Genomic DNA, 22,199 nt, shown 5'->3' on the forward strand with positions numbered 1-22,199 from the left:
AAATTTGAACAACAATTCAATGACCATGACTTTATTAGAAAACCATGATATATATAATAATTTTGATTGCATAAGGCCATGAACACTTATAAGTAAAAGTTAGGACTCGAATTTATCTTTATAATATAATGTCTCTATATTCATCTTATTATTCTTAATTAATAAGATACATGATCAAGACTAGTATATGTTATAACATCCTTTAGAATTTCATAAGTGATTCGTGGATTAAACTTTATTTTGTATGATAAGTTAATAAATTAAAGAACTTAAAAGAAACCTTTAATTATGAGAGACAAAATTTCGAGCTCGAGATTATAACTTTATTTGAATGAATTCATCTAATCATAAATGAATGCATACATGTGAATATAGTGGTTAAAAAAATGTCAAATTTTGAAATAATAAATTAATAGTTATTTGTAATATCGATGGTAAAAATATTGATGACAGTAACAACATTGTTATAATGTTGAAGAAGTTGAATGTATTCATATTTTTTGTGGTTTTTAAGAGTATTCATAATGATAAACTATCAAATGTGATAGTGATGATAAATTACCAAAATGTGGTGAAATTGACACGTTGTTAGATTTGATAAAAGAGCATAGAAGAGTAGTGATCATCATAAATCACTACTTATTCATTCTAAACGTTTTTACGTAGGAAAAAAAATTGTTTTCACCTCGTAAGAAAATTAATCAGTACCTTTAAATCATATTTCATGAAAAATAAAATCCCATCCAACCTTATCCCTTCCAAAATAAAATATACAAAAATAATAACATTTCGAATAATACGAACAGTAATATTTAAATTTTAATTTATATTATATCTTAAATTTTGTTATTTATTACAAAAAAACCCTTCCCACGTCATACCATAATAAGAAGAAAAATATTTGACAATTTATTGTGTAATATAAATTATTACTACAAAATAAATTTGTTATATAATATAGATTATTACTACAAAGAAATTCATTAAGCATTCATTTAGTTAACCATTCTCTATATTTATTGCTAAGACTAAACTTGATCATTTGATTTAATTATCATTTAATCTAGTTAGATTTTTATTTTTTACTTCTAAATTTTATTTTTATAACTAAAATTGTTTATAAGATTGAGACAATCGTTCAATTTCGGATCTATACTTAAACATAATGTACTAAATTTAAAACGAAATTTGTATGCAGTTGTTCTTCTTTCAATTCCACAATCTAGATTAAATTACAACTTAGTTATTAACCTAAAAACAAAATTCTCTAAAGTATTAAAAAAAAAATCAACCATAAATTGTCTTTAAATTATTTTTTTGGCCTTTTTCCTTTGACAAAAAAGTATATTATAAATTTTAATAATTAGCCAAAATTGAGATAATTTTAATAAAAATACACAATCTAAATGGCACATTTTTGGTTGGTACAAATTGAAATTTGATATGGAATTCAAAAAATGGAATAAAGTTGGAAAGGTCATAACTCATGAATTAAGAATATCTTACTAAAAATGATAAAATATAAATTTACGAATTTGATTATTTTATTTTTATTTTTACTATTATTTAAATGAGAATTAAATATATTATACCTAATAAGGTTATGTAAATTAATGAGGATTATTAGAGCATTTTTTTGTGTGTATATTTTGTCTAAATTATGAGTTTACTTCAAATAAAAAAAGAAAAAAGAAAAATCACAAATTTTAATCAAATTAATATCAAATTGAATCTGAAAAATATTAATTAATTAATTTATTTTTAATGAAATATTTTATATTATTATAAGTTAATTTTTTTTAAAAAATTTGAAACTTTCTATTTTGGATGTTTGTAAAACGCAGCGACAACTCACTACACAACCAAAAAAGTTAACGCTCTCAAATTCGAGCAGATTAACCATGGGCAAACCGACGTAACCTAACCATGGTTTACTTGAAAAATACCCATTCTACCCCCAGCCTCCACAAGCCCTCTTCTTCCTTCACAAATTACACAATACACTCTCATTCCTCTCTCTCTCTCTCCTCTCTCTCTCTCTCTCTATAGAATTCGAATGCAGAACCCTAGGTTTCAGTCTGCCTCGACCAAGTATCGGATTACGGTGCCATAGTGCGGACCTCGGACGCCGGTGATTGCGCAACCTGCGCTTCGCCGCCGGCGAATTGGTGGAATCGGATTTGAGGTTTGCTGTCTAGGGTTTTGAATTGCGCGGTTTGATTGGGAGCATTCGCGGAAGAGGGAGTTTGGCATAGGGCTGGAGTAATCGCCATGGCTCCGGGGCGTAAAAGGGGAGCGAACAAAGCCAAGGCTAAGAGTGAGTTGCGCTTGGGCGATCTCGTTCTGGCAAAGGTCAAGGGCTTCCCAGCGTGGCCCGCCAAGGTGTGGTTTAGGTTCACGATTTTGCTGAGATTTTTGTATTCCCCATTTGCCGAATCTCGATATTTGGTTTAGGGTTTTGTTGGTTTTTGCTATTTATCGTTTTTGGATGAATCAACGAGGGGCTTTCAAGTTGCATTTTTAATTGCATTTCGTTGCTATTTGGAAGAAATTGATGTTGTTCGGTGATTTGATGATTCTGACGTATTTAATTTTTTATAGGCTTTAAATTTCAATTCAAAGTTCATATTGCATAGGATGCCCCTGTTTTCCACTCTGATTGAATCTATGAAGCTTTGTGACGAATTAATAAGGAACTTTTTTAGTCCTTAATTATTGAATTTTGCTCTATTTATTTATTTTTTATTTTTATTTTTATATACATTTCGCGTGTTATCATTGCTGTAGCATATGGGATATAGTTGTTTCCCCATTATTGTTACTCTTTTCTCAGGAATGTTATGCGGGTTTCAATTTTAATTCGAAGGCTGATATAAATCAAGTCCAAGGAAGTGTTTTTTGTTCACTGGTTTGGTTTAGCAATTTTGTGCATGTTAGAGAATGTGATAATGTGGAAGCTTTCAAGTTCTTTTTTTTTTTTGTCTTAATCTAGTGTTTTGTGGTGGTTTTGATTTATCCAAGTTGGATGCGAATTGGCTGAGAAGGGTTTTTTTAGGTTGTACTATTTGATTTAATTTTTTTGTTTCATTGATTAACGGGGAGGCTTCCAAGTTCTATGTGGTGGGTTTTTTATAATTTTACTTTTATCATCTTGGTTCTTAGATGGCTTTACCTTATGAAATATAGTTGGTTCTTCAATAATTTGTTGCTTTAGGTTTGCTTTGTGGGTCTTGGTTTAATGCAAATATCGATAACAGTTAGGAGGACAAAGATTTTTTGCCCACTGAGATGATCTGACAACTTTGAAAGCCTTTCCTGTTAGCAATCCAAGATTATGACAGGGTGTCTCACTGTCTCTGCTTGTTTCTTTCTTAGCTCTGAAAGTATTGATAGAGTCTCAAAGAGCAGATGTTCTGGGTTGATCAATGAAGTTAATTTTCAGTAACACAGAATATTTAGTGTTGTCAGGAACTGCTGGGACCTAGAATGGAGTATTGGGTATTTAACCAAATAAGTGAACCTTTCAAATGTGGATGGAGTATTAACATTTTTTTGATTGAGCGGACTGAGAATGCGGGTTTTTATTATCCAACAAAGAGTAAAAAGCTATCAAATGAGAATATACAATTTCTTCCACCAGTAAGGTTTGAACTACTTGTGCCTCACTTGACTACTTGGAAGGGCATTGGACTAGGGTTTCGAGTTTTTTTTTTTTGGTTGATTTTATTTTACTTATTTTTTTTGGGGCTTTCATTGCTATATAAAATCATTCTATCATTCCACCATTCTCTTTAGCCATCTATTATTGTTGCTAGTTCTGAGATGTTTTCTGGGTTTTTATTTTCAGATTGGCAAGCCTGAAGATTGGGATCGAACTCCTGATCCTAAGAAATATTTTGTTCAATTCTTTGGAACTGAGGAAATGTAAGTGTTTTTTTTTTCTTTTTTTCTCTCATTCTGTTATTATATTTTCATTGTTGTGTCATTTATTTTTGACATATCCAGAGCGAACTTTCTAATGAGAATGCTTTAAGCTTTTTACTGTTCGTCAGAAATTACAATCTTTAAAAAAAATTGATAATTGGGTGAGGTCCGATAAATGTATTAGTGAGTTTTCTTTCCATGGGGCATGCCCTACCAAGGCTTGGTATTGACACTCTCAAGAGTGGGCATCTCAAGAAAGCTGAGAACTTCTACCATCAATGCCATTAGTGGCACTTCTTGCAATGCAACTGTTTGATTTCCACTGATCAAACATATCAGTTAAGCCCAGCCATTACCTTTACATTAACCAAGACGCAATGCATTCAATCAAGAGTGACTAATAGGCTGTAGATATGGTTAGAATTCTATCATTTCTAAAGTGTTATAGGGTCCTGAAAAGAACACAAGATAAATTAAAATAAAAAGAAAATTTTCTGTTAGTTATTCTGTGAGGTGCTTGACTCTTGCTCCTGGATAAAAAATGTATTCTTGAAGTCCATGCAAAATTTTATGAAAAATTGCTTTATATTCATGAAGGAAAGCTTTATAAAGTTTGTGCAGCATGATTTGTAGCAGTTCCTTACACTCAGGGATGTATAGACCATTTTTAAAGGGAGGTAAAATGCCTCCAACAGAAGAAACAAATTGCTTTCCTTCTCGCTCAGCCAAATGATCTGCAGCTTAACTTGATGAATGTGGAACCCAAGACAAAGAGCATCTCAACCCATAAAACTAATATTTCTATGAAATAAGTAAGAAAAGTAAAATCCATTAATAAATTTTATGAAATAGGTAAGTCAACAAAATATACACTGTATGCTTTCTTCCAGTCCTAATCTCTGGTGTCTCCTTACTCAGATTCCATTTTGGTTCTTTGATGTGCTTAAGATGATAACGAATACTTGTGTCTCATTTTTTATTTTATTTTATTTTATGATTTCTATTCTTAGTTTACTCCAGGTTTCCATTTTACTCTTCGTTTTTTCTTTGATATAATTTCTCGTTTTGTTTGGTTGAGATTCTCATCCTTGTTTTAGTTTACTATTCTTGGATTGCCTATGGATTAGTTAACAGCAATGGCACTATGCTGGGCCATTTGTAATGTTCACAATGCTGATTTCTCATCTGTTCTGGTCAATGACATTACTCAGTTGTGCTTGAATTTATAAGTTAAATTTTGGATTTTAAATGTGGTGCAAGTGGATTTCTGTGGCTTTCCATCAATGATTATTTTGCAAAAAAAACATTTATGCACTTACTGTGGTAGTTGAAATTTGAGCACTAATTTTGAAATGATGTATATTGGTGATAATGTTAAGTGGAGATGCGGCATTATTCCCCTAATATGCTAGTTCACTTTACCTGACATCCAATATCTTGATCTTTGCTTCTTGCTTACTCTTTTTGGATAAATTAGACTGCCACTGGCTTTTCATCTTTGTAATTTACCATGTTGTTCATTTTCTTTCCTGCTTCACAGAGCTTTTGTTGCCCCTGGAGATATTGAGGCATTTACTAGTGAGGTAAAAAATAAATTGTCGGCTAGGTGTCGAGGTAAAACAGTTAAATTCTTCGCCCAAGCAGTGAAGGAAATATGTGATGCTTATGAAGAGTTGCAGCAAAAAAACACAAGTGGTTCGAGAGATGATAGAGACAGGACTGCTCCTGAGAGTGAGGCTCCATCTGTTGATGGGGTGGGGGATGACAGGGTAGAGGATGACTTGAAAGATGGGATTGGTACTGTTCGACTGAATGGGGAAACAGTGATTGAAGGTTTAGGTGATTGTGGCTCTGGATTGGAGCACTGCTTTCATAAACAGGGTGAGCCTGATGATCAAGATGTAAAACCTGCTACTTCAGCTCATGCAAATGATAATTTATCTCCAGCTATATTTTCTGAGAAAAAGAATAAAGCATCAAATGGTGCACGAACACCAAAGGAGACAGAATCAACATCCAGTCCAGATAAACCTTTCTATGTTAAGGAAGAAATCCCTAATAATAGTAATGAAGAAGATATTATTTGCACTGGACGCACACAGGTTGCAACTCCTATGAAAGGTTCGAACTCTTGTCATGACAATGTTGAAGGTGGCTCCTCTAGTTGTTGGGATGATGGTCAAAAGGATGGTGTTCCATCTTTAATGGTGTCAACTCATGCTAAGAGCCCAGGTGGTGGACAAAGGGCATTAACAAATGGTCACAAGTCAAAGAAGGTGGTAATGGGGTCAAAGAGGAAACGTGAGGGCGTGGTTGAAGTACACAAAAACAAAAGCTCAGCAACCTCATTGAAGTATGAGAATGCTGGTGGTTCTGGTGATCTCCCTGAAGCTGGCGGGCATTTCAAAGATGGAACGCAAAGCAAAATTGCCTCTGGTGGCAGCATGAAAGAATCATCTCCGGATACTCTGAAATCTGATTCAGATATCACGAGTGGGAAGAGAGCACTGAAAGCTAAAAAGCAATTAAAGGTAACTGTTGACCGACAGAAGGATGCTATGGCCAATAATAAGGCACAGCCAAAGGGTGATCTTTCTGGTGGGAAAAAGAGGGCCCAGCTTGGACATGGAAAGCATAAGTTGGTTGATGATGAAATTTCACATTCTGTGAAAAGGTCAAAGTGTGTGGATCCGGTGGATGATGCCACCAAGAAATCACACATCAAGAGCATAAAGAATGATTCTCTGAGTTTTACTGTTGATGACAAGACTGTCAAGCATACAGAAATAAAAAAATCTGTTTCATGTCTGAAAGTAGACAACTCCATGGCATCAGAAGCAGAGACTGGTACTGTTGGTTCAGATGTTCCTGGTGATGAAGATGTTCTACCCCTTTCAAAACGCCGTCGCCGGGCGTTGGAAGCTATGTCTGATTCTGCTACTCTGACTCCTGAGGTCAAAATAGAGAAAAATTCTGTTGTGCTTAAAAATGATGCGTTGCATTCAAAAAGTGCCAAACCTCTGCATACCCAATTGAAGAGAAAAAGGAGAACAATTTGTCGATTTGAGGATGATGATGACGAAGAGCCCAAAACTCCAGTGCATGGGCCGTCCAGAAATGTTAACACCCCTTCACGTATCTCCAATTCTATCAAGGACCTTGATGCTCATCATGAAAGTTCTAATCATACTCAACTGAGTGTTAGAGATTCGGGGGGACATGAGGAAAGCCCATCGAAGGAATGTTCACCCAGACTACAGCAAACCGTAGAGAAGAGGCCTAAAAAGACAATGGCTGCACCTATCTCCCATAGTCCTCGGAAATTAGAATCTGAGAAGTTATCTTCAAAGGAGGCTAAACAAATCTTGAGTCCCCCTAAAAAGTCTCCTCGTTCAGCTTCTGCTACCAAACCGATGTTAGAACAACATAAAGCTGTCAAATCCGCAGTTAAGGTATCCAGTAGTGGTACTTTAGTAAAGGTTCAGTCTGGGTCTGCTAAGGCTTTGAGTCTGCTTGCTGATAGCTTAACTGCTCAAAATCAAGTGGCAATTCAGAGAAATAAGCCAATGTCTAGTGGTGAAAAATCAAAAGCTACTCCAAAAGCAAATTTGCGGCCAAATGAATCTGTTACTCTGACAGAAAATCTGATGGAAAATAATTCTTTGCTTGGAGAAAGGTCTGTATCACCTGACAGTTTCTTTCATATCTTCATCTTTGTTCATTTATTATTGTTTCATGCTTTGCTGTTTTTCCTAATTACAGACTAGAAGCTGGTAGGAATGATAAAACTAGTTCCTTGATTGATCCCAAGATAGCGGATTCTGTTCTGTCTATGAAGCACCTTATTGCAGCTGCTCAGGCCAAAAGGAGACAAGCACACTCACAAAATATTTCTCATGGAAATCCCAATACCGCTTTTGTATCCATTATTGATGTCCAGGGAGGGAGTCCTAGTCCTGTTTCTGCAGTTCCACCTTTTCCTTCTGGCACCAGCAGTGTAATGCAAGCAGATATGCAGGGATTTTACCCTCATACTACAATGGCTTCTCCATCTGCTCATAGTCGTCAGTTTGCATCACAAAGTCAACTCGATATTGAAGACTCTGAGGACAGAAGAGTCGGTTCAGGACCACGGGCAGCTGGTGGATCATTGAGTGGTGGTACTGAGGCAGCTGTTGCTCGTGATGCGTTTGAAGGAATGATAGAGACATTGTCAAGGACAAAAGAAAGTATTGGACGTGCAACCCGTCTTGCAATTGATTGTGCTAAGTATGGCATTGCCAATGAGGTAGGTGACATATTATTTCACCTTTTGATCAATAAAAAATAATTTTGTGGATATGGATTTTGATATTTTGCATAGTAGGTTTTTGCTTTCACATACCTATGCTTATTTTTCTTGATGTGAGCTATGGCTTTATCAGCTAAATTTCAATTTTCACTCATAGGTTCTCACGTTCATAGTTAAATTATGGTTGCTTCTTTGGTGTTGTCTTCTTAGAGTTCTAATTAATTTTATCAGGCACTTGCCTTATGTTCACTTCACAATTCTCATTCACCGTGTATATTTGTGTGCTGGGAAAGCTACCATGCCAACTTTTAGGATTGCTTTATTACCTGTACATTGTTTTACTGTGCCAAAAAAGTCAATGTTTTTACGAGCTAACCTCAGAATTGAGGTTGCTTTTGTCATTTCACTGGTGCATTTCTCATGGGGTGAGACGGTAGTATGTGTGTGGGTGGGGGGAAGCTAACGTGCTTGCCTATACAATTGCTTTATCACCTGTACATTCTTTTAGCAGCAAAAAATATTTGATCTTTCTATAAGCCGAGCTTTAGAAATGAGGTTGCTTTTGTCATCTCACTGGTGCATGCATCATGGAGTCAGAGAGGACTTCTTTTCCAAGAGAAATCTGATGATTTATTTTGATCCTTAGTAGTTTGAATTGAAATCTTATCAATTCCTAGAGTATTTGAGTTCAAATTTCTGTGTTAAAAAAAAGAAGAAATGACAGAAAATTTATTCGTTAGGCACTTTCTAATATACTCCTCTAATTTGCTTTTAGAAAAACTATTTTTTTCTGTGAAATATTTTCTGAACTGTATTATTGTTAGTTGTGAGGGATGCAATTATCTTTAGCAATGCAATGCCACATCTATGAAGTATTGCATACTGAACGAATATTTTAATCAACACATTGTTCCTGTAAAAAAAAAATTCTACAATTCAAAGTTCTTCAATTATTCTGTTGAGCAGTTTGGTGTTTCAAGTTTCTGTGTTTAAAGAAATTATGAATTACAGTTGTTTACAATATTTTTTCGATATTTTCTGAATAATGTTGTTTTGAATTGTGGGAGAAATGGTTATCATGTGTACCCTTTATTGGTATGCTTTTCTTTCCATCTACCGGCACGCTTTTCTTCATCTTCTATGCTTTCCGCCCTTTCTCTCTAACAAGAATCCTCAATAACCCCCCACCCCAACCCCCAAAAAACAACATGAAAGTTGCTTGTAGCCCATCTTTCTCTTCAATTGATTCTTGTTTTGTGTACCTTTTTTTCCCTTGTCCAAGTAAAAAAAGAAAAAAAAAACGAGAATCAATTGAAGAGAAAGATGGGCTACAAGCAACTTTCTTGTTGTTTTTTGGGGGTTGGGGTGGGGGGTTATTGAGGATTCTTGTTAGAGAAAAAGGGTGGAAAGCATCGAAGATGAAGAAAAGCGTGCCGGTAGATGGAAAGAAAAGCATACCAATAAAGTGATTTTCTATCTTTTATTAAGATCTAGAATATCTATGGCCATTAGAGATAACCCTCGAGGACCTTGTTGACACTTTGCACTGAATGGATGATGGTGTTGGAATCATTTACCAACACTTGTGAACGGATTGCTATTTGGCTTCTAGAACATCCTTTTAAATTGCTATGAGCTTGGCAAGAGGACTTATGCAAGGGATGTCTCTAACCAGTGACTTGGGAAGAGAAGCAGAAGTTCATTTCAATGTACACAGAAATTTAAATATTGTTTTAGCATATAAGCAAAATTTAAACTTGTAGAAGTTTTGTATAGGCGGCGAAATTACTTAAGCACGGTGTTATATGATGGACTCAGTACTGTTTTCAAATAATTTTCTTTTTATTTGTATGCCTTGTGAAGTATTAATGATAGTTTGGATTATTGCTAGAAGTCAAACTATTTGGACATTACCATTTGAATTCAACTTGGATCAAGTCCCTTCCCTTATGATTTTATGGTTTAATGTAGATCTAGACACTATTATTAAGTATGATGGTAAACCAGTTTAATTTTTAACTATGATTTGACCTTTTGGTCTGTAATTTTGATTTAGTGTTTATTGTTATATATTGTGCCTTATGTAGAAATTTACCCCCTTGAATTAAGGAGCGTCTTTATACATTTTTTTAATTCCTAAGCTGTGACAAGACTTGGGTTGTTTGGCACCTACTATTTTCTTTGTTTGGTGTGTCTTGGGTGTTGCCCTCTTCAGTGGGAGAGTTGCTCTCAAGTTGACATGGGTCCTATGTGGGTGGGAAAAGGGAAAAGGCTTGGTGGGCTGCTCCTTTGTGTCCTTTCTGGACAGTTTGGAAGGAAAGGAACAATAGGGCGTTCAATAACAAGGAACTTTCTGATTAGGGAATTAAGCTTGCTTTTCTTTGTAATCTTTGGGCATGGTCCAAATTGTTTATAGTTCTGGGCTCTTCCTCTATTGTAGATTTTGTGGATTGGATAGGGGCTCGTTGAGGGGTGGTGTTTTTTATTAGACCCTTTTTCTTTTTGTTGGCGTTGTTGGCACTCTTTGTATACTTCTTGTGTGCTTTGGGGCACTCCTTTGAATACATGTTTGTTTTACCTATCAAGAAAAAAAATTCCTAAGCTGTATAACTTGTTTGCTTTTGCATTTGAGCTTATTGTATTTCTTCTGTTTTGATAAGAACTTGAGTTTAGGAAGAGTTTCTCATCCTTTCATGTGTGTAGTCTTTATACACTTGGAATAATGTTTGTTGTTTCTTGCAAAACTATATATGGTGCTGCTTATATTATTTATTCACCAATTGGAAATTCCAGAGCATGTTAAATGCAAACAGAACGGTCTGTATAAGTTGTAGAAATTCATTCAAAGCACTTGGAATGGGTTCGTAATAAGGATCCCATAGGATAAAAAATAGGGTACATGAAGTATATTCCCTAATCTTGAGTATGTGGTCCTTGGAACTTGTGAATGAAATTTTAAGGGCCGTGAAACAAAATCCATGACTGCTATTATCAATGAAGATTATATTCAAGTTACACTGGTAGAGATACTGTGTCTTTTGGAGTGGACTTCAATTCTTAAATCTCAAATTCCATGCAGGTTGTCGAACTTCTCATCCGAAAGTTGGAAAGTGAGCCTAGTTTTCATCGGAGGGTGGATCTGTTTTTTCTTGTGGATTCTATCACCCAATGCTCACATAGCCAAAAAGGTACATATGCTTGACACTTTATTTGCAATGATAAAAATATTTGATTTCAATCTTTCTCTCTCTCTTCCTCCTCCTCCCCCTTTTCCTCTCCCTCTTCCCTTTAATAGTGGTTGTATTTATTGATATTTTCATGATGCAATAGTAATAATAAGTAATAGGTAAATCTATTGTATGCTGTGCCTAAAGTTTTCCTTTTCAAACCCATGCTATGTAACTGCTACAACCAACAATTTGTTTGAGTTTGTCTTGATATTTTCTTTAAACAGATGTGTAGCTAATAGTATGAGTTGTTCTCTCATTAATTTTCTTTGCCTCTTTGCTTCTGGTGTTTCTCAGGAATTGCAGGAGCTTCTTATATTCCTACAGTCCAAGCTGCATTGCCGCGTCTTTTAGGCGCTGCTGCTCCATCTGGAGCTGGTGCTCGTGAAAATCGCCGTCAATGTCTGAAGGTAATTGTGCTTCTGTCTACTGTAATAGACTACATTTTTGCTCAAATTAAATCAATGCATTTCCTATACCAGGTTTTGCGGCTATGGCTTGAGAGAAAAATATTACCTGAATCTCTGCTTCGGCGCTACATGGATGACATTGGAGTTTCAAATGATGACACAACTTCTGGTTTTTTCCTTAGACGCCCTTCTCGATCTGAGCGGGCTGTAGATGATCCAATTAGAGAAATGGAAGGCATGTTTGTTGATGAGTATGGAAGGTCTGAAATTTGTGCTCTAGTCCTTAAATAATTTTATATATTTATTTTGGATTAGCATGATTCGTTCCTTGTGAGTATTTTGACATTGTCCTATAAAATTTATTTATTAAATTTTCTAGATGTAAAACTAAGATAGCAAAATAATGGCATTTTAAGATTTTATAAGACAAGTGGTGTAGTGTACCCTGTGGGAGGATGCAGGTGCTGTCCATGGATTGTGTGATGCCCAATTGGGTATGGTGACTTCAAAGTGGTTCACATACCTTGTGGAAGGAGTAATTGTTTAGAATACCAAAGAGCTACGAGAGACTTCTTTGCATTTGAGGATTTGAATTTGATAGACCTACCTTTTTATGGTGACACATTCACTTGGGTTGGAGTTTGGTGCTTTTTCAGTTGCTTTGATGGTTTTGTAGAGATGTTTTCAGGAGTTTATAGGCCTATTGTAGTTAATGAGCTATTTATCTTGTGGGAAGATTCAGGCGCTCTCTGCTGATTGTGGGCCCCTTGGGGTAGGTGGTGACTTTATTGTGGATCATGTACCTCGTGGAACTAGTAATTGTTTAGGCTCTCAAAGAGCTATTAGAGACTTCTTTGCATTTGCGGAGTTTAATTGGATGGACCTACCTCTGTATAGTGGCATATTCATTTGGGTTTGAGGGCTTTGGAGGGAAGGATGGGAGGGTGATGGTTGTGGATGGGGCTTGTCCCAATTACATAGGTTTTTTGGCCCTAAATGTAGTGGAAGGAGGACTTCTCCATTAACCCAGTGTATTTTATCAAGACCTATTTCTGAGCACTTGCTTATTCTCTGTGATGGGAACATTTGGTTGAGAGAGCAAGGGAGGGAGGGAGGTTGGTGGCTGTGGAGGGGGTTTGTTCCAATTATATAGGTTTTTTGGCCTTAAATGTAGTGGAGGGAGTGATTCTCTATTAACCCAGAGTACTTTACCAAGACCTATTTCTGAGCACTTGCTATCTCTGATGGGAACATATGGTTGAGGGAGGTTAGCGTTTAGGTTGTTGGCTGTGGATTTATATATATTTATATTTATTTATTTATCTTTTTGTTTTGGTGTTTGGCGAGTTTTGCTTTCATGGGTTGGAAGGAGCACTTCTCTGATGGTATCCCAGAGTATCGAACTGAAGCCTAGTTCTGAGCACTCTCCTATGCTCTGTGATGGGAGCATATGGTCGAGGGAGAGTGGTTTTGGCAGTATAAAAAATTGATAGGTTAATTATAATTTTTGACCTCCTGCTTTATTCTAACCAGGTAGATGAAACCAGGTAGAAGTGTTTGGCAATGTTTCAGTATGCAAATTTTACTCCTGACCAGATTAATTTTGGGGATGAAAGGGAAACAGATGAGGTCTTTACCATATCATAGTATCATATATCACAAGATACACTGATGATGCGATCTGTAGTGGTGATACATATTTTTATGCATGAAAAATGTATCATATGTTGTATCTTATATTTTTAAAAACTAATTATTGTAACCTTAGTTTCCTCTGTATAGACTGCATACTTTTGTCTTTTAATTTTACTAGGTGCCACTTCCAGGTGACTTTAACTTTCTGATACATTTTTTCTTTGCTATTGTTTCAGCAATGCTACATTTCAGTTGCCTGGCCTTTTGTCTTCTCATGTATTTGAAGATGAAGATGAAGAAGATCTTCCAAGTGGTTTTTCTAAAGAAGCTGCTGGTGCATCTCCAGTAAAACCCACTCATGCTTCAGGAGATCCAGAAACTGTAACTCCAAATGACAGGCGCCACCACATCTTAGAGGATGTGGATGGTGAGCTTGAAATGGAAGATGTTTCCGGACACCTGAAGGATGAGAGACCTCTGTTCAGAAATGGTTCTTTCGAAATGGATTCACACCAGGACTCTGACAGAATTTCAGAACTAGCTTCAAACAATTCGAACGAGTTGCCCCCACTACCAGAGGGTTCTCCACCATTGCCTATTGATTCTCCTCCTCCACCCCCACCTTTGCCTCCTTCACCGCCCCCACCACCACCTCCTCCATTATCTCCATCACCTCCACCGCCTCCACCTCCTTTTCCGTCACAGCTGCCCCCACTTCCTCCACCACCTGCAGGGCCACCTCCACCTACAGGCCCTCCTCCACCTGCAGGGCCTCCTCCACCTACAGTCCATCCACCACCTATGGGGCCTCCACCATCTACGGGTCCTCCACCACCTATGGGGCCTCCACCATCTACGGGTCCTCCACCACCTATGGGGCCTCCACCTCCAATGGGCCCTCCACCTAGGGGTCCTCCACCGCTTATGGGTCCTCCACCACCGACGGGGCCTCCACCACCCACAGGCCCTCCACCACCAAGGGGTCCACCACCTATTGGGCCTCCACCACCTGCAGGGCCCCCACTACCTCCAGGCCCTCCACCCCCTCCTGGTCCCCCACCCCCTGCAAGCCAGCACCTACCTACAGGTCCTCCACCATCACTGCTTTCTCAACCACCACTACCTCCTACACCGCAACTGCCACCTCCACCACAGTTACCACCTCCACCGCAACTACAACCTCAACCGCAACTACCACCTCAACCTCCATTACTGCCACCTCAACCATCACTACAGTCTTCACCCCAGTTAGCATATCAACCACCTGTGCCTCATGAATATTGCAGTGTTGTAAGTGTAAGACTCTGGGGTATTTTTCTGATATACTTTTATGTTGGAATACAATCTTTTTTCATTGCAACTTCCTTCTTTTGTGTACAGGGAAATCAACTTGCCCCAATGGCTGGAAATACATCTCATGGAGGTCATATTGATACTGCTGTAAAAAGTGAAATGTTTCCACAGCAGTCACCTTGCTTTGCACCAACAGGTGTCTGCAATTCAAGAGAACCTTCTGGGTTTAATTCTTCAAGACCATTGGAATATGGGCATAATGACATGTATTTGAACCACCAAGCTTCTCAGCCTAGCCAGCAATTTCAGCCAGGTAATACACCTTTTTCACAAAGACCTTTACATCCAGCTCCATCTCCACAAACCCAACCTAGTCATTTTTCCTACACAAATCCCAACATCCAGCAACATCAGCAGCACCCATACTCCCACCCATACCCATTGCCACCGCCTCCTGATACCCGGAGGCGATTTGGTGCTGATGAACAGTGGAGGATGTCCTCAAGTGAACTTAACACAGATAGTCAGCGTGGTTTGTGGATGAGTGGAGGGAGAACTCCATCATGTTCAGGACCACCTTTTGTCCAGGAAGGTACACATTTTTCTATTAATAATATGCAGTCATATAGGGTTTATGGGATTTGTCTTGAAAATCCATTATGCTAGGTGCTTCCTCACAGACAATGACATGGCTACTGTGAATACATTTAGTCATTTTGTGTTTCATTTCTTAACCCTGTTCTTTTAATGAACTTTATATGTGAGGATAGATTCTGAAAGTAAACTTATGATTCATTTTTTTTTGCTTTTAACTACTTTCAATCCCCTGCATCTTCCTTCTATACTTGCCTGGTGCAAGGGATTGGCAATTCCAGAAGTTTCTGGTTCCTGTCCAAGATTTTCGGTAAAATTAAGAAAAATAATAATCATTTTAGAAAAATGTGGCTGCATGAAAACATGTCTAGAATGTTCTTCTCAGTGTTATCCAGCTCAATTGGCATTCGGCATGTAGATAAAAAGGGACAGAGTAACATTGAGAGGAGCTTAGTCAAGGTTTAAGGAAATGACATCCATGTATCTTCTTAAGTGGATTTAATGTTTTTATTTTATAGGCCTCCTAGTATAGTGGAGGTGTTCAATCATTTTCTGATTAGGTTTTTGTAATTGCTGAGAGGACTCCTCATCCTTCTCATGTCCTTTAAACTGTAACTAATACATTTTTGTTTTTGATAAAAAAAGGCATGTCTGGGATGTTGGCATGCCTTGCTGATGGCAACGTCAACTGGTAGGACTAGTACATGAACCCTTTTAGATCATCCCTTATCATTGGTTTCTGTAATGGCTTTTTACCAGAACCTTTTCTCCAAGAAATTTGTGCAAGTGGGGCATTGCAAACTGATTTTGGCTTCTAGTTATCCTTGACAACTCTAGAGTCCTTTCCAGCCAAGTGCTGTGAATAAAACCAGAAAATTCATGCCCTAAAAATCTTATGCATTTTCCTTCTACCAGTGCCCTGGAAACCAATTGCTGACATTGAGGTGGCATCTAATGCAATGACAGATTCTTATGATAATGCAAAAGTAATAGGACATTGGAGGAGAAGGTGGTAACTAGTCTCCTTTTTACAAATGATGCAAATTTCTGAAATATAAAAGAGTTTACTAGGAGAACAGTGTGGAATACTCCTGCAAATTTGATATTTGTCTGCATTTAAACCAACATTAGAATATATACATACACACACACACACACACAAACAACAAACACACACAAACACACACACACCCACACGTGTATAGAGAGTCACACCGTAAGTTTTTCTTTGCATCAATCACTCACCAAAAAAGAAAAAGCAGGAAATTTTTTCTGTAACCAATACTTCATTAGGCAATCTATTTATGTGCTCTAATGTCTGTTTTATCATCTAAAGTCTAAAAAGATGTGTGAATATATAAGTTTCCAAATCATGCTGTACGAAAATTTGTCGTCATCTGACTTTGTAGCTATTGTTAACTTCAAGTTGTGACGTATAGAGAAGGCATGTGCATTTAGCTAATGTCCTGCCTCTAAAGGTTCTTTTTGTAGTTGGAACACTAGATAAACAGTTTGATGATATTTCTAACAATTCTAACAAGTTTTTCCATGGTAGGTTATTTTCGGCCGCCCCTCGAAAGGCCACCTGCAAATAATATGGGTTTTCATTCTACCCCAAACGCGCTACCAGCTGGAGCTCCCATTCCAGGTGACCTTGCCTTAAATGCCTAGAACTGAGCATATCCTATTTTAGCTGTAATTAGAGGCTGAGAATGACTTAATGGGTTGTATTTTCCCAGTTCATGGTGTTTCTCAGATGTTGCCATGTAGACCAGATGTTTCTGCCCTTAATTGTTGGAGGCCAGCTTAGGTACTCAGAGTCCCATTAAAACTTCAGTGAGTTTCTAATCCTTTGTAATTTATCTATACCTGCCAAATGGTTTAATCCTTCGCATTTGAATTAGAAAGTTGGGTTTTTAAATCTATCTCTTTTTATGGAAACTGGTTAACTGATCTGTGCACTGGCTATGTATGGCTAACATATTGCAGCCCATGGTTTGAGGTCTCTTGCCACTTTTAAGTTGATTTCTGGCCAAAAGTTGCACTATTAGGGTTTTAGTGAATCTTTATCATCAAGTGTTTGTAAAATTTTGAAGAATTTTAACCTAGATTTACGAATTTCATTTTGTGTAAATTGTTAAGCTACGGCCCCAACCAGGGAGTTATATGCTATCTTGATTTTTTTTTGATAAAGAATATAGTCCAAATCTGTATGTATGAGAGAGATAGTGCGTGACTCTGTTTGTCTCTAAGGTAATCAATTTGTACTTTTTGTCAGTGCTGTGCACATTGGAACGAGTAGGAAATTACATTTTATAATGCATCAAAGGAAGATTCAGCATTTTGGATGAAATCTGATGAACACAAGAAGGCGGTGTTGAGAACTTGTGGATACTCTTGGCAGGACTGTGTATATTGTAATTTTTCCTGACAAATGCATCCCGCAGACTTTTGCTTCCAAGGGTTAGCCCATGTTTTTGACCCGGTTAGTACATCTGTTTCTTAACTCTTGTAATTATACTGAGCATACCATATAAAGAAAGTTATTTTAAGCAACAAATATGAGTTGTGGCGACCTCAAGGATTTTTTCTTTTTTATGGCTTCGTTACTTGTTTACTATAGAATTTATTTTTCTCTACATTTAATTATAGATGCAACATGCTCCAGTGATAAGATAAGTACAAGCAGAGTCCCACCACTTGTCCAAATAAAACATGTGCCAAGAGAAAGAAATAATAAAAGCCAAATTTGGGGCACTTACTTGCCTATGTCAAATACTAAAACCTTTAGAATTATTGTCATGCTCTAGATAAGGACCTTAGATTCAGAATTGATTTATCATAATTTTTTGCTTTTAAATCTGTGTATTTCTGTTATAGTTTAGTGCAAATTTCTTTCACAGGTTTATAGGAATTTTTAGGATTTTACCTCTGTTGAGTGATCACATTGGAAGCTTTCTTGTTTGAGACAGAAACTAAGAATTGGACTTGTTTGATTGGGGAATGAGGCCATCATTTTTTTTGACAGTATCTTGCAACTGTATACTAACTCACATTTTAGATATAGCTCTTTTGGAATGTCAATTTGAAGAAAAAGGGCAAAAAGGAACACTGGGAGAGTGGTTTATAAATTTTCTGCGTCTCGTACTAGTGGATGATGCTGGTTTCTGAGTGGTGACTAGATATCATTTTACAGGTTTTGGCAAAATATTTCTTACAATATCGTCATATATGGGCTTCCTTTTGCTATCCACCGAAGGATAACCTCAAATTTCCTGGTAGATAGAACTGCTGCAAATTGTTGAGGTAAATATTAACCATGGATATTGAGCAAAGATGATGCTCATAATTTTCCCTAGAATACTAGAAAGTTCTCATGCAAAGGATATCTGAGTCAATGTAAAGATAGTTGAGATAGATGCTTAAGAACAGTTGAATTTTTTTATAATATTACCTTTTCAGATTGTTAATTATTACATCGAGTTGTGGATTTCCTTATTCTATCTGTAAACACATGCAAGCATTTCTTCCAAAACTGAATTTAATAAATGCGCTGATGATAGACTTAACATTTTAAGTTGTGATCTGCCAATATGGTTGTTTGATTGAGTCTGTTATGTGCAATTGGCTTACTATTCATTTTTATTCCTGGATATTCTTTTCTGCTAAACTAGTGTGAGAGTTCTTCTAGCTTAGTGCTTGGACATTTCTTGTTGATTAGCATTCCGGATAAAATATTTTGTTGCTAGTATAGTTTCAATATATATATTTTTTTGATAGGTAAGTGCAAATTGTATTAAAGCGCCAAAATGGGCGCACCAAAGTATACACGGTGTATACGACGGCTGCCTAAAAGTGCCAAAAAAGATAGGGAAAACAAAAATACTCCCTCCCTCAATCCAACCCCGACCAATATATCAAGCCAAGTTAAGTAAAGATTGGCTTCCTTCCCCAGGAGATAAGACACATGATACAATATGGACGTATATACTTAGATGTGGGACTTCTCATCTAATCTGACACCATATCTTAAATTTTTTGTGAACCAATGATTTATGAAAATTATTGATGCATGAACAGGTATTCTCAATTTTAAGGGCTGTTGACCTTCTAGCAAGTTGGTTAAAATATAACTTTTGACAACAGCCTCCCAATTTTTAGCATCATTAGTTAGCAGCTGGTGACTTTGTCTTTCTCAATCAGCTCTTTTTTGGCTCATGTTGGTGATTCCAAGAATTGGTGATTTGGAGAGTTACAATATTCAGCGTTCACGACTAACTGTATGGGCATGGTTGAGCATAGCCTTACCATGAAAGATTAATTGGTTTGATTGTATTAGCTTGGAAATTTGAGAGATATTCTTGTTAAGGGTTAGATTACACCTGTGGTAGAATTCAGGTGTTATGGGCGGGACTTATGTCCACCAGGAATTAGGATTAAGGCAAATGTTGGATTTAGAATTGGCATGGAATATTAGAATTTGAATTAAGGCCTCGAAAGGAGGGTTTACTGCTTAGGCAAAATTGTAAGAATTTTTTTATCAACCATTGTTTTGCTACTTGGTTGTCTGATCATCAATGATGAATGGTATGAGAAATTTTTTCTGCCTGTCTCTACATCCTGTACAATGTCAGAGTCCTTTTGATTTCAGCTGAATCGGACACCTTGTATTTTCTCATAGACACAGTTTATATGAAGTGGAATGGCTTCATGCATACAGTCTATTAGGTAGGTGTTTCAGTTCAATTGTGAAGTTTTCATTGACATTTTTTGATGAATAAACAACAATATATGGGAAATAAAAGGCACACCAAGGAAGTGCCCCAGAGTACAAGGAAGTTTGGCTCTAGGAGGTTTTCATTGACATTGATAGCAATGTTTTCATATATCAGCTTTGGCTCTAGGAAGACCCTTAACATAAGACTAATATTTTGGAGATGAAAGAATCTTTTAGCATGTATGATCCAACTCCATCATTCCCCATTGATTTTGTTTGGAAATCTCAAGCCCCATTTAATGTCAAATCCTTTGCTTGGTTAGCGGCACTCAAGAAGGTAAACATCAATGACATGTTATAACTGAGAAAATCATACAAAGCCCTCTGATGTTTGTTTGTTCTGTATGGAGAGCGGTAGATCATATCTTCTTATATTGCCCATCGAGTTTGGGGCTTTGGCACAAAGTATTTGGTTTGGCTAATATGGATTGGGTTCCTCCTAGGAGTATATGTGACATGATGATTATTTCATATAGAGGATTGGGAATTTCCAGTAGAGGCAACGTGTTGTGGTAGTTTGCTTGTCTTGCTCTGATGTGGGTTGTGTGGCAGGAGAGAAACGCTAGAGTTTTTTAGGACAAGGTGAGAACTTCAAGGGGTCTTTAGGACATAATTCATTTCTTAACTTCCTTTGCATCATGCACCACAACTTTTAAGGGTATTCCCCTTAATTTGATCCAACTTGATTGGATGTTGGTGTCTATTTCCAAGGGTGTGGGCTAGCAAGGATAGATTACCTTTATATATTCTCACTTGGGACAAAACTTGTGGAACCTCATATTTGTATAGATTCTTGAACTTGGAGGTTCTTGCTTTCTTTTGTGTACTTTTTGGAGGATTTCTCATCCTTCTTTGTACTTATTTTTACTTCAATAAATTATACTGTTGTTTCTCATCAGGAAAAAAAAAAAAAAGAATCTTTTAGCATGTAGAAACCTTGTGAACTTACAACTTGCTCTCTGTGCCAGAGATGGATTGGGTGTTTAAGGTGATGGTAATTTGTTTTTTGCTGATTTTTTCTCAAAGGAAGAAATTGAGGAAAAGGGGATGTTTGGGTTTGTTTTTTGGTTTTTTATTTTTTATTTTCCTTTTTCTTTCTGTTTTGTGATTTTCGCTGAAGGGCAGGGCATGTTTTCTTTTTGTCTTGCTTTCTTCTTCTCCATCCCTTCTTTTTTCTCTGAAGAAAAAATGGATGTGTATCTAGTGTCTTTAGGATCCCTTTGGGCCTTGTCTGTTGGTTCACAGTTGCAATTGTGTTAAATATCAACATTGTTGTTCTGGTGATAAATAGCATTGAGTGATGGTCCCTCCTTGGTCTCTCTACAGTTTATTTGTGGAGATCAGAGTCAATTTTATGAGTTTTGCAAATTTCTAATATCTATCTGGAGTTGATAGAACAGCTGGTGGCTTAGTACTTTTGCTTGCTGATAAGGTATTAGAGCAATTAGTAGAATGGTGATGCAATGAGTCAAACAAGTTTTAGCATCTTGGGGTGGTCACATCATATTGTGTTTCACTGTTCAAATAAATTTCCAGTCTACAATGAGCTGTGCTTGATGGATTTTGAAAACGCTGCGTGTTACACGCGGCGCTTTTTTTATTTTCTGTATTTGGATAGAAGTCGCATTTGGTGAAAGCGGTTCCAGATGGAACCAAAACTACATATAGACAAAACAAGGTAAAAATTAGTATGAGAAACGATTAGAAGCATATTTCAAGCATGTGATATCTATTAAAATGGAAATGCATTCTAACGAATTTCACTGATCCTACATTCTCATATCGTTCTACATGATCTTCATGTTTGTTAGCTTACTTCGATTATATTGACATCTATATATACGTTGTGGTTATTGCCTTTTGCCATGTATGGTAAAGAAAGGCTAATGGGGTTTCCCTTAGTAGTAAAAAATAAACCAAGGACTTAGAGGGCATTTCTTTCAAGATAAGTAGCTGGCTTAAGTTCATTCATAATTAAGAAAGTAAAATGTTGAAGAATTTGTGGCCATTAAATCTACATTCTGATATGTGTGTGTGCCTTCTGCTTG

General features: G+C 36.8%; 1 protein-coding gene across 4 annotated transcripts; it reads left to right on the plus strand.

Moving 5' to 3' along the window:
* The first annotated feature begins 1,984 nt into the window (after positions 1–1,984).
* On the plus strand, positions 1,985–18,850 carry LOC100255898 (ENHANCER OF AG-4 protein 2). 4 transcript variants are annotated; one of them, XR_009465954.1, is made up of 13 exons: positions 1,985–2,382; positions 3,848–3,924; positions 5,465–7,600; positions 7,687–8,212; positions 11,295–11,403; positions 11,740–11,852; positions 11,925–12,112; positions 13,724–14,783; positions 14,868–15,372; positions 16,930–17,022; positions 17,114–17,210; positions 17,653–17,859; positions 18,571–18,850. XR_009465954.1 is itself a non-coding variant. In XM_059737743.1 (12 exons), the coding sequence occupies exons 1-11, from the start codon at positions 2,272–2,274 to the stop codon at positions 17,182–17,184; spliced, it is 4,983 nt and encodes a 1,660-aa protein (XP_059593726.1). In that variant the 5' UTR covers positions 1,985–2,271; the 3' UTR covers positions 17,185–17,210; positions 17,653–18,850. The 4 variants fall into 4 exon arrangements, 2 of the variants coding, with proteins under 2 accessions (XP_059593726.1, XP_019081552.1); XR_009465955.1 differs by having other exon boundaries at positions 13,724–14,777; XM_059737743.1 differs by having other exon boundaries at positions 13,724–14,777; positions 17,653–18,850.
* Positions 18,851–22,199: the final 3,349 nt, after the last annotated feature.

This window comes from Vitis vinifera, chromosome 1, assembly GCF_030704535.1.
Source record: "Vitis vinifera cultivar Pinot Noir 40024 chromosome 1, ASM3070453v1".
NCBI lineage: Eukaryota > Viridiplantae > Streptophyta > Magnoliopsida > Vitales > Vitaceae > Vitis > Vitis vinifera.